The sequence below is a fragment of the Anarhichas minor genome, unplaced genomic scaffold (assembly GCF_050575085.1).
Source record: "Anarhichas minor isolate MPS153535 unplaced genomic scaffold, ASM5057508v1 ptg000018l, whole genome shotgun sequence".
Taxonomy (NCBI): Eukaryota; Metazoa; Chordata; class Actinopteri; order Perciformes; family Anarhichadidae; genus Anarhichas; species Anarhichas minor.
The window spans coordinates 9,544,755-9,561,458 of NW_027466464.1; the positions used below are offsets into that span (position 1 = coordinate 9,544,755).

The following is a 16,704-nucleotide window of genomic DNA, read 5'->3' on the forward strand; positions in this document are numbered from 1 at the left end:
TCCGGGCGTCAGTCACCTGTTTCCTAGCAACGGGCACAACAGAAAAGCACCTGTGGCTCTGAATAGGAGGCGGTGTAGCCCTCATATAGTTTGACAAAAAACAGAGAGAAATTAAAAGAACGATGTATGAAAAGAGTATGAGCTCTAAAAATGTAATCTCAAAATCATATATCCTATTTCTGATTTGGTAGGACTCACAGATGAGCTTAAGAGGCTTCTTCAGTGTTTTAAGTTTAAGTTAAGAGGTTGTCATCACTGCTAAAAGTAGACTTTTTATTAAATGGTCGCAACATTGACTTTCATTCATTATCAGGTAGTATTTGCTGCAACATTGTTTTTTTCTGTAGCCTGTAAATAAAATGATGGGAATTAAACTGTTTACATGTCGTGTATGTTTTTAGCTACACACACGAAACAGATGACAGAGGGAGTAATTTTTAGGTCTCGCGCTCCGACGTCACCAGAACCTCGAGCCCCTGCATGCAAATCACGTCTCCACTGGAGCCTCTCCATTGGCCGCCTCTTGCTCATTTAGCTGCTGTCAAAGCGCGCGGCCAGAGCACGCTCCGGTAACTTTTCCCAGTACAGCTTCAACCAAAGTAAGCTCAAACAACCGGTTTCTATTCTTCTCGGCTCTCGCGGATGACAGGAGGAGAAAAAGGCGAAAAGGGGAAGTGCGGAACAAGTTTACCTCTGAGTGGATTTCACCCTGAGACTGCAGCACCTTTTCATCGCTCCTCGTTTCTTTTAACGCTCGTTGTCTCGGAGGTTTAGCTGCGCGCGGGCCAGACTGAATGTGTCTGTGTATTTGACTGAGAAGTGTTGTCCTACCAAGACCAGGTGAATGTACAGCATCATGATGGAGACGGACTTACATTCTCCCATGGTGCCCCAGACCAACCCATCTAACCCGGGGGGGCACGCGGGAGGAATAGGCGGGGGGCCCGGGGGCAAAGTCCCGCAGGACAGAATCAAGAGACCCATGAACGCCTTCATGGTCTGGTCCCGGGGCCAGCGGAGGAAAATGGCACAGGAGAACCCCAAGATGCACAACTCTGAGATCAGCAAGCGGCTGGGCGCAGAGTGGAAGGTGATGACCGAGGCGGAAAAGAGGCCGTTCATCGACGAGGCGAAGCGGCTCCGGGCCATGCACATGAAGGAACACCCGGACTACAAGTACCGGCCGCGGAGGAAGACCAAGACGCTGCTAAAGAAGGACAAGTACTCGCTGGCTGGCGGGCTCCTCGGCTCACCTGTGGGTATCGGGATGGGCGGAGGGCAGAGACTGGAGAGTCCCGGAGGGGGCCACGCGGGGAATGCGGGCTACGCCACGCACGTGAACGGCTGGGCGAACGGCACATACTCGGGCCAGGTGGCGGCTGCAGCTGCGGCGGCTCACGCAATGATGCAGGAGGCGCAGCTGGCATACACGCAACACCCGGGCTCCGGAGGTCACCCGCACCACCCGCATCCGCACCATCACCCGCATCATCACCACCCGCACAACCCGCAGCCCGTGCACAGGTACGACATGAGCGCCTTATCTTACAGCCCCATCTCAAACTCTCAGAGCTACATGAGCGCCTCTCCGCCGGGCTACGGAGGGATCACCGGCTACACTCACCAGCACCAAAGCTCCGGTGTCTCCCCGGTGTCCGGGACGATCGGAGGGACTTTGGGGTCCCTTGTGAAATCTGAGCCCAGCGTGAGCCCCCCAGTTTCCACGGCGCGCGGACCACCGCCGTGCCCTACGGGGGACCTGCGGGACATGATCAGCATGTATCTGCCGACCGGCGAGGCGGCGGGGGACGCCACCGTTCATAGCAGACTGCACGTGCTCCACCCGCAGCACTACCAGAGCAGCGGCTCCACTCCGGTAAACGGGACTGTTCCTCTGACTCATATTTAAATCTGTAAATGTATAAGCACTACAAACCACAACCAAATATTTAAAAACGTAGATGTGGGCGAAGGCTGCTGATGAATTGTAAATTATAGGCGGTTATAGCCATAAAAATGCAATCACTTTGAACAAACTTTTTTATTGTTATTTTTATTTTCTTTCAGTGGATTTTTGTCTGTCCGAGCTAAAGGAAAGCGCATCCAATTTACTTTTGCTCTCTGGAACAGAGCATGCCAAGTTTTTGACACGATTTAAATTATAATCCGTGACGGCTGGTGCATTTTGAAGGTTATTTTTTTCCGATTTTTCTGTGGAATTAAAGGCACCACGGTGTGTTTGAGGGGTCCTGAAAACCTGTTTAAAGAGGGAACCGTATAATAAATGGAGGGCGGTGTGGAAGATGTGTTTAAAAAAAAAAAAAAAAGTTTCTAGGCTGCAATATTAATTGATTTCCAGTTTTAATGCTTGTAAACATGTGACTCTGTCGGTGTAATTTGAATTTGTTTTGCTGTTGTAAAATCTTGTAAATTGTGAATAAATAGGCCTACTGAAAACATTTGTATGCAATTGTACATAATTTACAAAATACCAAGCTTTCTTTTCGGGTTGAAGACGAAACAATTTTAACGCATTTTCGTAAAGTGTAAATTAATTAAGGAAACTGTTCCTCCAATATTATTCACATTGATTCTATTTCTTAAAGATATTGTAAAATGAGCTCATTGTATCGTTGCATGAACACGGGTTTAATGACGTCGTGGCAAACAGTAAAACAATCTGCTCAACATGTAAATCATAACATAAAAACAATAATTAGCAGACAGGTTTTCTCGGTGATGCCCTTGAATAGATTATTTTTCAGTCGGGCCCTTCATTTATTATTTCTCCGAAAGTTAAACATAATTTAATATTATACATTTGTGCTTTGATAATAGAAACACAAATCTGTTAGATCTTCTAATTATCCTCTTTTTAGCTGCACGAATCCTGATGATATGTGTTTCATCAATATAAATGCATGTTGGACATCATAATGTGTCATATTAAGTTGATGGGAGATTTGTGAGCATATGGTTTATATTGGGGAGATAGAATATGAAAATAGGCTAAAGGCATACATTGATTTTCCTGAAATTATTTTTTGTTTTTGTCATTTAGTTTTAAGATTTAATATCTGTAATTGTGAAATTATGTTTCATACATATATAATTATGCTCACAATATATACCTGATAAGAGCTGATACAGGGTTCATATTAGGAGGATAGATTACCCGACGTCCTGTGACTCAGTGGTTAAACTAAACACTTGTTGGTTGAGGATTTTCTCTGCAGGGAGACTAATGTACAATAATTAACCTAATAACAGCCTCATTTTCCATTTTCCTATCATTTTAAATTCGGCCACATTTTGGATGACTGCCATGCTTTAAAACTACATTTTGATGTTTATTATTGATCAATGCCAGAACATACATAGCACAAACACAACTGCTTTTAGGGATATATTTTATTTTTATGAATTATTAACTCTCTCTGTTTCTTGCATTTTGTTATGAAAACGCATGCAGGGTATTTTTTAAAAGCGAAATCTATTTTCCTATGAGCCTTGCTTCTCAATTCATTTGAATATTTTTACTCAAATTCTGGCACGATTATTTATAAACTTGATAATGCATCGTCTGAAATGTACTTTAGACTCACTTCCATATGCTGAAGTTGTGGTTCTATCTGTTAGTAAAATATAAAGTTTCTTTTTTTTTTAACCTGCCTCAGGGGCATGACCTCAGTAATCTAGATCTCAAGCTAAAGTAAATGTGAAAACAAGAGTATCCGCTGGTCAATGAACTACTCATTCTTCAGCTGGCCTCAATTGGTCCCACTTCAACCCCGCCTCCACCTGGGTCCTCCAGTCTTACCCCATTCCTCACCCCCCAGCATCAAACGCCTGCTTGTGTGTGTGCGATTCTCCTGGTTGTTAAATTATTTCCTTCTTTAAATGCGATGGCTGAATCACTGGAGGCCCCGGGGTAGGATGGAGAGGGAGGGATGGATGAATGAGCGGAGAGGAGGAGGTGAGGAGAGCAGGTTTTTGTGTTGTAGGAGAATGGGGATTAGTCGTGGTGTAAGCCGGGGCAGCCGGGGGTCACCCCCAACAAAAAGCCCGGCAAACAACACCCCAGGTTTTATCAGAGTAATTCCCACTAAGGTCTGGACTTAAAAACAAGAGGGCAACATGGATGCAAATCACATATAATAAAGCTGTTTCCATGGACGTCAGCTGTTTAAACTGAAGGTATTTATTAGTCCTGAATGATCCCGCTGGGATTTATTTTAGTTCCATTCACATTGCTTTATTTCTTGGGATTGTCTTTCCTCTTTAAACTGGGATTGATATGTGAAGGGTTTATCTTAATAAATAAAAATATAACCTATACGCTGAAATAAAAAAATATAAACCTGTATAAATATGAGGTTAGGGTTATTTTAAAGTATATTTTTCTTATCTATATTATTTATATAATATTAATAAGAAAGGACCTTTATATTTGCATTTTGCAACAGCTTATAAATGTCAATCATTTTTTTTATTTCGGGAGATAACTTGCCAGGGATAATTTAAAGAGCAAGTTTAGTGGTAGTCATGCAGTATTACCTATGAATTCCACATTTACAGTGATCAATACTTGATTAACTGATGTGAAGGAAATGTACGGCAAGATTGAAAGGCTGTAAAATATTTGGTGCTTCGACTTCTTTTACGCTCAAGAGTGTAAAAGGAAATACGATTAAAACTGTTCCAGAAAATGTGAAGTGGAACCTAAAAGTTAAACAAAGTTTGTGTAAAAGAGAATAAGGCAGAGGTGTTAAGAGTTGAGTGCTCAAAGGGAATTTAAAAGATGAAGACATTGTGAAAAAGTGAGCAAAGAGAAAATGAATATGAGGGGGAAAAAGAGAGTTATTTGACCATTTCATTATAAGATAAAGTGTGATTGAGCTGGAGTTATTGCCTCTAAATACTTCTCTATGATGATGACACCAAGATAGAAGATCAAGTGCGGACTGTGAGGAGCATCAATTCACCAAACCTCAAGGTATGTCAAGAGATTTTTCCTCCAAATACACCCAATATTAAATCCATGAAAAGATATTATAATCTGAGAAGTGTGATGAATCAAATCATCACATCACATTACACCAGGCCTCACTGAAGCAGGTAAGAAGAAATATAGACTAATGAGGAATATCTACACCACTTTAAGGCAAAGGTCCGTGTATGCAATAAGATATTTGGGATTGATCAGTCACAAATCAAGCATGGTCCTCTTTTACCCAGAAGCCCCGGTTGCTCCCGTAAAGGCCCAGTCACTGAGGCTGGACCCATCCACAGCCGTGTGTCTGCAGGTTTCCATCCTCCCCTCATGTTCTGCTTGGCACAAACTTGGACACCACTGCTCTGGCTCTTCCCACTCCATAACCCTGTGCACCCCCCCCCCCCCCCCCCATCCCGCGTGCTCCCGGTGTCCTAAACGTGGCTAATCGGCATCAGTTTATCACGCCTTCGCATATTTTCCTCCCTCTCCTCCTATAAAAACCCTCACCTCCGACGTTGGACCCGGTTCTGTCATGGGAGATTACGGGGGACCGATTGCAGAAGACCGAATGTGGCGCGAGGAGATTAGCCGGGACGCCATAGAAAATAGCAACGGGGCCAACGGATTCCTCGCGAGGGGGCCTTATCGTGCAATTACACGTTGACACGTTTTAACCATTTTTCAGCCTCTTAATCCGAGGGCCCCCTCCTCCCCTTCCCTCCCCCTTCTGTCTCTCTCCAAAAGCAGACCTATTGGTGCTGAGGGAGCCTCGCTCTCTGTCTGACTCTCTCCATCACTCCGCTGCTGTCTGAAAAGTCGTTTTCTCTTTTTCTCTCTTGATCAGCCACTGTTAATATTTCACAAACGTTTAAAAGGGGAAAACAAACCAAAGAGTTTTTCTGTCTATCTCAATTCCAAAAACTTTCTAAACTGAAAAATGTTATAAGTTTCAATCATCGTTCAGCGCCAAAGTGAAGGTAAAACAACGTACACGATGAAGACAAATGGGTACAAAAACAGGAAGATGATGATACGACGTGCAATGATTTTTGATAAAGTGCAGTCTTACATAAAAGGATGTGCATCAGCTCATTATGGATCACTGAAAGACAGATCCAGCGCATCACTTCAAGTGTAGCAGATGAACTTTCCCCAGCAAAGACTGCAAGGTGTATTGTGTAATATTTACACTGTAATATGTCCTCGATCGCTCTAATTTGTGAGCATGATGTCCTACGGCCAACAAGCAGTAACCTGTCTGCACAGCCTCCGTCTCGAAGTCAAAGGTTTCTTAGTTCTGCTTTAGTTGCAGCTGATGTAAAAACTTTTCCACATAAATCTCAGAGTAGACTTTACGCCGGAGCCACTGCCTTCAGGTTTTCAGGCATCAAACGGACAGCATGGTGTGTCGTTACACCATGCTGCTTAATTCAATTAGGGCCTTTCATGACAATCAATTAGGGAGTACCCCCTGGATCTCCCCAGGGGCCTATAATCATCACACACCGTCTGCCCGGACAGGCACTGGGGAGCCCCGCCCACCAGTAGCAAGGATCCTCAGTGCAACGTAACAGGGCCACTGGGAGCCATGAGGAGACAGTTTGTGCGTTATTTCAAGGCATTTTACTTCAGATGATGTTCTTTTTTTCCTGACTGGCTGAATGTAGATTTTCCCCTCTTTAAGTTGTGTTCGTCTGCACCATTTCCCTGCATATAAGGGCTTTTACCAGGAAGGTTTCACTTGTTTTATTTCTGAGTTTTGGGTTTGTGATAATTGGTAATCACATTAAAGCTTCGTCTTCTGAAGCGTTGCTGAATACAAGTATTTTTATATATGATGATTTTAATGTAAAGTGTCTTTGAGTACTCTGAAAAGCGCTCTATAAATAAAATGTATTATTATTATTCACTGGCGCTGTCCAGGTGCTGAAATGAACAAGTTTCAATATGCCAGAAGGTAATAATTCTACCACTTTATGTTCTTATGCCCTCGCAGAATGCCATTCACTACTACCTTTAAACCATATTTCAGGAATAATAATTTTCTTTTACATTGTCCCTCATTTTTAAAAGGCTCACAGACATTACAATACAACATTGAGCACATTGGAGAGCTTTAATATCCCCTGCTGGTCTAAAATACCCTGACAGGAAGAACACTATGCTGAAAACCTGGATTATTTATGTGTATATAATTTTAAATGATGAATGTCTTCTTCCAAAAGAAATGGCAACGTTTAGGCCTCACATCATAAACTAGTAGAAAGTATTCGTACAGCAAGAGGGGCCAACGCTGGACAATGAAAAGCAAGAAAACCCACCGCGTTTCTATACTTTTAAACCAATTATAAATGCAGGAGCAAAAGTGAGGTCTCTTCAAGCCAATTACCTCAATTGCCTCGGTGCTTTTTCTGGAGGGTTAAGGCACTTTGGAGAAAAAAGAAAGAACGGAGCAGGAGAGAGAAGAGGAAGGAATGGAGGAGAACAAGAAACACTAACATGATTACAACTGTAGCTCAGGCTCAGGTAATCACTGGAGTTAAAAGGTCTCCTGCCAGCCCAGAGGCCAATGAACAAGCTCTCTCCCTTTCACCTCTGCGGAGCGGAACTCTGTCATTTGTAGATTGCAGGTGAGATCTGATTCACGTCTCTCCAACCTCCCACCAGTCTGGCCGCCAAAAGCACTGGTCATTAGTGCCAATCATCAGCAATGGGGCCATGATTATTTAGTGGTGTTTGACATGGGGAGACCTGTGTGTGTGTGCGTGTTTACAGATTGTAACAGCCAATACAGACATATTCTTGCTTGTAAAAAGCTACAATTCAGAGCGTTGGGATTGTGATTTAAATTTAAATAAAAAATAAAAAATTGTCACCCGCTTCAAATGTTATCAGCCGATTCAATAAGCATTGTCAGTGGTTATCAGTCTCATAGATATGGGTCAGAAGAAGCCTGCTACACCTACTGGTTGGTTCAAAAGGCCGGTATCCTCTCTTCACGGGGTCGATCATCGATACAAACGCAACACGACAAAGTTAGGCATCCACTTCTCGCGGGCGTAGTACTTTTACAGGAGCAAAGGAAGAACTCAGGTGACGTAGTATTTTCATTGTTTTGCATTGGTGAGATCAGTCAAGTAGTAGTAGGCTACTTTGGTCTGTTTAAGAGGTAACTGTTGTACTTTTCACCACACTTCATGAAAGACTTAAGTTAGTTTGCAAATTCAGATAATCTGAAATCATTATTTCTGCACTGTTGCTGTTATTGTAACCTAACCATGCGTCATCTAACGTTGTTTTTCAGCCGCTTTATATTTTCTGGTTACTTTGAAGGCCATGTATGAGAAATAAAATGTCTTTGACTAATGAGACGGACTGTTACAGTCTGTAAATAATTTCAGTTAAGTAAAAATACAGATTCTCCAGTTCAGGGAAAGGGTTGCGATGACATACAGTGATAAATAAATCTATATGCCATAGAAATGCTTTTGACAAATAGGGTCTATTATCTCTTTACATTTTTTGTTTTTAATACATTATTTCTAAATAGATATTTACCATCAGTGACCATAGTGACTCCGGCTGTTCAATTGGGCCATGGTAGCTTTAAGCAAAGTATTCGTTTAGTAGAGCATGAGTGTGTGTGTGTGTGTGTGTGTGTGTGTGTGTGTGTGCGTGTGCGTTTGGGTAAAACAATATGCTAATCTCCGGCGTGGAGTAGAGGGATTTGCTGTATAAAGGAGAGAGAGAGAGGAGCATGCTTGTTAGCGATAGCCTGGCTGAAGATTCCTACACACACCCACCTCCCTGATCCACTTCCATAGGCCTTGTAGTGTGTGTGTGTGTGTGTGTGTGTGTGTGCGTGTGTAAATGAGAATGATCAGTCAGAATATATGGTTTCATGTATACGTTTCCTGTTGTGTGTCACTTGCGGATGTTGCATATTGAATAATGATATTCGTGTGATCCATGTGTTTGGTGTGTGCATGGAGATGTGTGTCTATGCATAAGTGTGTGCATGTGTGTGTGTTTAAGTGTGTGTACAGGAGGATGATCTGTGTTGGCAGCCAGTAGTTGTGGACTCAGATTAAACATGGAGAGGGATTCAGTCTGAGGTATTTACAGATTCTCATTATAGCCTCAGAATATGAGTGCGCGCACACACACGCACACGCACACACACACACACACACACACACACACACACACACACACACACACACACACACTCTAATCGTATCACCTATATAGCTTAATCTGTTTACTGTGATTACTCCAAATTTCAATGCAACATATTTGTACTTTTTAACCTGGCGTCTTTGCTGAAAGTAGAATGTACATAACACTGAATTCATAATGTAAAAACTTAATCATAAAAGGTAATAGTCGGGTTTTGTGCAGTGCATGCTGGGACATGCTCCTGTGCCCCATGGCGCTGAACAAGAAAAGCGGATACAGACAATGAATAAAAGACTTGTCATTCCCGTATAATGTGCAAACCTTATCTGACCTCTGGAGTCAACCCATATGTATTGAGGGAACTTCTAAATGTGCCCACCTTAATTTTTCTCATTAAATCTAATTCTTTAATAATACATTCAATTATAAAAGCTGAATTACTCACTTAAATTCATAATTTCTCTTTCAATCACCTTCACCTCTGTCCAGATAGCTGCGAGGGTCTGAGTGACGTACATTCATAATCGCATCGTGGCCTCGAGGTAAGTGGGAACACTTCTACCGATGTAGACACAATGTAGTGAGAACACAAGTACATACGTGTCTTATATTTAAGTGATGGTACAGTGCATGTACATAAAGTGAAGAAAGAATCTACCCCCTGAGCCACGGAGCAGCAGTAGCAGATGAAACCCAGCCTGCATGCTCTACACTCATGTCAAACATCCCCGGAGGAAACTTAACACAATGCAGCCGCTGTTTAGACAAAACTTTCTCTTGTTTTTTTTTTTTTTAAGTAGACAACTTGGTCGGTGGAGGGGAGAAAGGGAAGGAGGGAGCGATTGCGAGGGATGTGGAAGGATGAGAAAAAACAGAGGGAGGGTAGAGCGGTGCTGAAACACAACAGGAGCATCCATCCTTTAACCGGTGGGGAGTTATCGCCCAACGACAGAGCCTTTCCAAACGCTTTAAAAAGCACATTTGAAGATGTATTAGTGCATCCCTGAATCCACTTGCTGCCAATAGGGGGCTGTTCGCTGGGCTTTGTGCATGCGTATATGAGTGTGTGTGTGTGTGTGTGTGTATACATTTTTTTTTCCTCCAAATTCCCTTAGCGAGCGTTGCTAAGGTGCTTTAGGGATGGGATTAGCTGGAGGCTCATCACACATTCCATAACAGAAAGAAAAAGTACGGAGAAGGAGAGAGAGAGGGAGAATTAAAGGAAGGAGCAAGAAAGAGGAAGGGAACGTGGAAAAATAAATGATGAAAAGACTGGAAAAAAAGAAAGAAAGCAATCAATGAAAGAAGGAAGCAAGAAAGAGGAAAGCACAGAGGAAAAAGTGGTAAAAAGAAATGAAGGAAAGACTTGAAAAGAGAGAAATAAATGGAAAGGAAGAAAAAAGAAAGAAGAAAAGACGGGGCAAAGTCTAACAGGAAAGAAAGAACAGAACAGGAAAAGACTGAAAATAGAAAAAGAGAGAGGACTGAATAATAGGGAAAGGAGAAAAGGAGAACAAGTAAAGAGTATAATAACAGCGGTAGAGAGAGGAGAGACGGAGGAAGGGGAGGATGGGGGGAGTGAAGGAGGGGAGGACATGGGAGAAGGCGAGGGCAGCAAAAAGAAGGAGGGAAAAGAGGAAAGAGAAGGAAGAAAGAAGGAAGAAGAGGTAGAGTAAAGGAGTGAGCTTGCCTACTGTTGCATCAGCACGTTAACCGAGGGCAATATGATGAGAATAAGCTGCATAATGAAGCGTGGAGGCAGCAGAAGAAATGTGTCCAGGAAGCCACCTTGTCTCCTCTGCTCTGATGTTAAAATCCATCAGAGCAGCAGTCTGGCAGGTTTGGCATCCTGGTTCACACGACACTGGAGATTAAAGACATGCAGGCAGATGAAACCGCTAATCTTCAAGATCCTGGGTTATTTTTGTGATGTTTCTGCAGAGAGAGATCGGCCGTCAATCAAACGGTGTGGGCGGCGCTCTAAGGTTTTTGTTGGATTTTGGAGGTCTTTGCTGTGATCGCTATCACTGCTCTACTGCTTCCAACAAGGCCTCCAAACTAATTGAGGAAGTAGGTTGTTTGTAATTGCCCTCCAGAACGACAAATGTGAGTGTTTACGATCCGACGCCTCCGTCAGCAGAACAACAGCCGTTACAAATCACTGTTACAGAGATAAAAGTTCTGATCCGTTTTCAGAAGTACTTCATCAATTCCCTGCTGCGTCACAAGAGGAGGTCTGGGTGGACGGAGGGATCAGCAAAGTGTATGACTTTAATATCAATACTGAGTGCTGGCCACTTTTAACTATGACCACAATCTTTCCATCCAATGGACAAGTTCAACTCACCTTTGAAAAGTAATATTACATCTCCATTCAAACCTTTTTTTAATCTTCTGTGTGTGTCAAGATAAACCTGATGGAAGTTTGGAAAAAAAACATCCAGTGTGTTTGCATGTGAAGCAGGGGGATAAGGCTAATACCTGTTGCATAGGTGTGGTCTGTTAGATCTCCTGTTACCTGGTCCTCCACTGCAACCTGAGCCTCCTCTGTTTGGACAAATTGACACACTGAACCAAGCTGACAGGCAGCCAGATTTCCCTCTCTGTTCATCTCCATCTCTCTCTTTTTCTGTTGACCCATCATATCACTCACTTTCTCTCTATCTGGTGAAGCAAATCAACCGAGTAGAAAGAGAAATATTCTGATGAAGAAATGAGGACATAATTAAGGATGGATATTTGTTTTGTTTTTGTCTTTGTTTGGCTTAACAGTTTGGTTTCTTTTTGATTCAGGAATATAACTGTGTCTAAAACTTTTCATAATTGCTCTGTCATTTTCTCTCTCGCTCTCTCTCTCTGCCTCCCTCTCTCCATCCGTTTAGGGTTTCCATGATCTCATTATGTGTCTATGAAAAGGGACAGGTAATGCAATCTGGCCTGGCGTGGCACGACTTTGTGTGTGTGTTGATTACCTGAACAACAGTCAACAGAGTCTCTAGTCTCTATTTCACCCACTTATCTCGTCTAGAAATAATCATCTAATCAGGCGCACACACTCATGTAATGTATATTAATATGTGTGTGTGCACAGCTTCTAATCCTACAGTGCATACAGTGCAAACAGGCATGAACGCAGGCAGCAAACACACACACACACCTGTTTTACCTTCTCGCATTGACTCACATTAATTCCATGGAGACTAAACTATAACCACTAGATGTGTAACCCTGACTCTCCCCCTGAGGATAAGGCTGGTAATATTCTATATCTATGTTATTGTGATCAATAATAATGAATTGATCATACTGACAAGTGTTTCCAAAGGCTGAAAAACAAACACAGCACAAATGGGAATAAAGGAGTGGAGTCTCCCTAATATCGCTGTGTGAGCAGATTTAGGTTACCACACACACACACACACACACACACATAAATCTGTTAGCCTTGCACTGAACGTCTCATTCAAAAACATCATTCATCTACCTCTGCATTGTACTCAAGGCATTCAAAAAAAACAGCCATAGAATTACATTTTCGGTGATTTACAGAGGTGTGTATTTCTGTCCCTCAAACATAACGCTGAATTGGCAGGTGCTTATGATATAAAAAAACCACATATTAAAGTGCACTGCCGGTTTTGACGTGGCTGATTGAGGCCGTGCTTCGAAGCAGCAGGTCAACATAATTGGCCAATCAACAGGTGGAATGGTGGAGCTAAAGACTGGGGACCAAATGATTACCACCTTCTGCACTGAGGTGAAAGTGCTACATGAGGAGATTATGGCTGAAATCCATGTAACACCTGGAACTATGCACAAGAAAAAAGTTGTTTTACAAGTTTTCCGGGGGTCCCACTAGTTCACATGTAATATGTCGTACACGATGCAAGATTTCACATTGCATTCATTTCCTGGCTGTTTTGGACCGGGCCCTGCTTATCTGAATGCTGGACAGACATTTTTAAATCATTTAGGGATATATCTGGTTGTGGACGTTTCCCCCGGGACTAATACTCATTTCATGTGCTGACTTAGAGTTCGACAACATAAGCACCTAACCCAGTGACATGTGACCGGGGTTCACGTCTTGTCGGCGGCATAACAGCCTTTCTTGCTCTCAAATTCAATGGAGTTGAAATTCTGCACGCATCATCTTAACAGAATGGCAATTTATCCTTTGATCTGATTATGCCATGTGCCATCTGTGTGACATGTGGTGTACATGTCTTTGTTTTCTTTTTGTATTCTGAACTTTCCAATTACCTATTATCTATTTTTCCTGTTTACTTATGCTGGTGGGGGGAGAGATAAATGGTGCATGATTGTTTGTGTTATGTTAAAAAAGAATTGAAAAATCTAATACACAATAAATAAATAAAAACCTGCAGTGAACACACAACCGCTCGACAACTGAAAAATAGATCAATCGGCCGATGGGAGAGAGAGAAAAAAAGCGCTGAGAAGAAAAGGGAGAAAAGGGAGGGAGGCCAATCGACTGTAGCTTTGACCTCTCGGTCCACAGCCGGGGCATTTTACTGTATCAATTGCCCCCCCGCTCCTGCGCCCTCTCAGCCACCCACCCCACATGGTTGGACAGCCGATAAGTTGGAGCTGAGGACTAAAAGCTCCCGCAGGGCGAGCGACAAAGGGACTCCTACAGCCAAGGAAAGCAAAGTGCTCTCTCTCCCCTCTCCCTTTCTATTCTCTCTCTCTCTCCACAGTGTGAGATGAAGAGAATTAAGAGTAATTCTTCATCACAGAGTCCTCGCTTTTTTTCCAAACTGAGGACCAATGTCACAAATTTTACATTTCGACTGGATATACTTTGATATGCACACATACATGCCTCGTATAAGGTACATTCAAACACTGAATCTGCAGCGTGTAAAGCACGCTGTGGAGCAGAAACACTGCAACAAGTGTTACTACAGTAAACAAACGTTAAATATTGCTAATTGTCTTATTTTGAATCAATTATACACAACAATCAATAGTTAATCAACATCATACTGATCGCCATTGGAGGTGGAAAACCTGGAGAAAAGAGCAAGAGCACCATTGATGTGATGATGCTCATCAATGCTCATGATGCTGCAGTGGGAAACCGTGCGCGGTGTTCATGCAGGTGAGGTTATCTTTGTGTTGGTTCGTGCCGACTGCACCTCTGTAGAAAGCTGTTCCTCCTTTGCCAAAATCATACTTTCAACACCAGTACAAACCCCAGTGGGTGCAAATTAACGGGGAGCGTTAGCCATCAATCACTTTCTAATACTCCGAATTTGATGTGGAAATCACGGTGCCATAATCGGAGGTGAGCAGTTATACAGAAGACCGATTCAGATGTCATGAAGAATGATGTACTGACTCTGTAAAGAACTGGATTTGCCGTAATAAATTTTCGAGGCAGTACCAATTACACCTAATCTAAATGTTACAGCCAGGCCAGGTGAGGTTGGCATATAGCTACGGAACAAAACTGCAAAGACGAACAGGGTATCGGTTTATATGTTTGCCAGAGAGGCAGACGATTTTTACATTCCACATCTCCCCACATATCACATGGCTTTTGGAACTCAAGTTTGAAGTGGGCTAATCCCCGACGGACTGTTTTGTGAGGATGCATTGTTACCAGGTCTTGCATTGCCGTACGTAGCTTTGCTTGTCGTTTTCTTTAGCTAGTTGAGGTGAACTGACCCGATTGTCAGGCTGATTTGTCTGCAAAATCCACCGAAACTGCACAGTACATGTCACTGTTCAATGAGCACAGTTTCTGATGCAGCAGATTTAAAATTTGGGAAAAAAATGTATTCCAGCTTCCATTTTCTGGATTTGTTTTTCAGGTTTTTTCAATGAGGAACATGCAGTAAGTGCTTACGTTGAAGTTAGATTAAGTTACGATTGTGAAGTTTTATTCGGAAATCTTAGTCAGAAACTGTTCCTACCTTTTGGTCCGAGAAACTAGATCCCTGAATTATCGTCATCATGGTCACTAATCTTTTTGTTATTGATGTATTTGTCATGTTAAACGTCATCATCAGAGGTTTCTGTCTGCCGTTATCACCTCTGCCATTGTCGTGATCACCAGAACCTTTATTGTCATCCTCATCATCATCACTGCTGTTGACGCCCCCTTCATCAACCTGACCTCGTCGTCACTTTCCTCTTTAAGGCCTTTGATTGTTCTGGACCTCTTGTCTCTTTTGAGCCCGTGTCTGGAGAGCGCCTTTAGCTTTTAGGCTGAGCGACTGATGGTTCCAGAGAAAAGGGGATAAAAAATAAAAAAAGAGGAGAGAGGGCGGAAGAAAGAGGGGAATCGGCTGTAATAGGAGACACACAGCAGGGGGGCTGTTTACTGTCACTAAAGGAGGAGGGGGGGGGGGGGGGGGGGGGTGGAAGATGAATAAAGGAGGGCAACGTTCAGGGCAAAAAAACAGATTGTACAGGTTCTATACAGTGAAAGAAAATGTTTCTTTAGGCTCACAGAATCCTTCTATACTGTATCATCCACTGTACAGCAACAAAGAGGCTTTATGCAACTTCTCCACAGCAGTCTTGATCTGCCAGCTATGTGTCATCACAAATATTCACCTCCGTGGCATCTTATGTACTGTCCCGTAACAGCAACTAAATGACACAACGTTAAGATAATGATAGCGCAGGCTAAAGCGTGCTAACAGTGGAGGATTGGTTGTTCCACTGATGGATTAAGAAGACTGGATACCATGTTGCAAGATGCCACTTCATTAATTTTGGTGAAAGTTGCTGATCAACATACATCAAAGATTTCTGCACTTATGGGCTACCAGCACATGCTCATTAGCGTCCTTTTCTAGCTGCACTGGCTGACTCCCCGTTTCTGTTTTTTTTTGTTTTTACCGTAGCATTGAACATAATTAGTTTTCCCTGTATACTGAGGATTGTATACGGACAGAATGAAAATAGATTATACCTCTATCCTTGAATTCATTATTTTACCAGTATTTCCTTTTGTAATAATTCCGTCCATATACACCTATTTCAGGACACCCCCTTACTCTGCCTGTCTCCCTGCCTTTCCACTCACTGGTTCCTCAGCTGAGACCGGCAAGTTAACGTGACCATGAACTGGCACTTGGCTCGTTAAAAACGGGATATTCTTTATGAAGCTCCATGACCAGCCAAAATCTAAACCATTTAAACCGACGAGCCTATTCAATGGCTAAGCCTCACTTTAAGACCCGCTGCTCTGAAATGTACTGTCAAATGTCCATTTCATTGAGATACACACATGAATTCCACTATCTGAGCAGTCCTTGCCGGAGGGCATGATGTGGGCAAGACGCCAAAGAGTTAGGCATGACAGGAATTGAGTAAAGCACTGCTTACTGTAATCACATTTTGAGGTTTTCAGGTTTCACCCAACTGCAATAAATACCTGTCACCTGCACCTCTTCGCCTAACCAGCTGACTTGTGGCAGCATTTTCTTTTTTCACTAACAATCTGCCCACCACAAATCATCCAAAATAACAACACATTTAAATGTAGTCAA

General features: G+C 42.7%; 1 protein-coding gene across 1 annotated transcript; it reads left to right on the top strand.

Annotated features, from left to right (window-relative positions):
- The first annotated feature begins 844 nt into the window (after window positions 1-844).
- On the top strand, window positions 845-1,909 carry sox1b (SRY-box transcription factor 1b). Its single transcript, XM_076094678.1, has one exon. The coding sequence runs from the start codon at window positions 845-847 to the stop codon at window positions 1,907-1,909; it is 1,065 nt and encodes a 354-aa protein (XP_075950793.1).
- Window positions 1,910-16,704: the final 14,795 nt, after the last annotated feature.

Bases quoted from the DNA above. Each gene is read 5' to 3' on its own strand.
- sox1b (XM_076094678.1), top strand. From the start codon at position 845: ATGTACAGCATCATGATGGAGACGGACTTACATTCTCCCATGGTGCCC.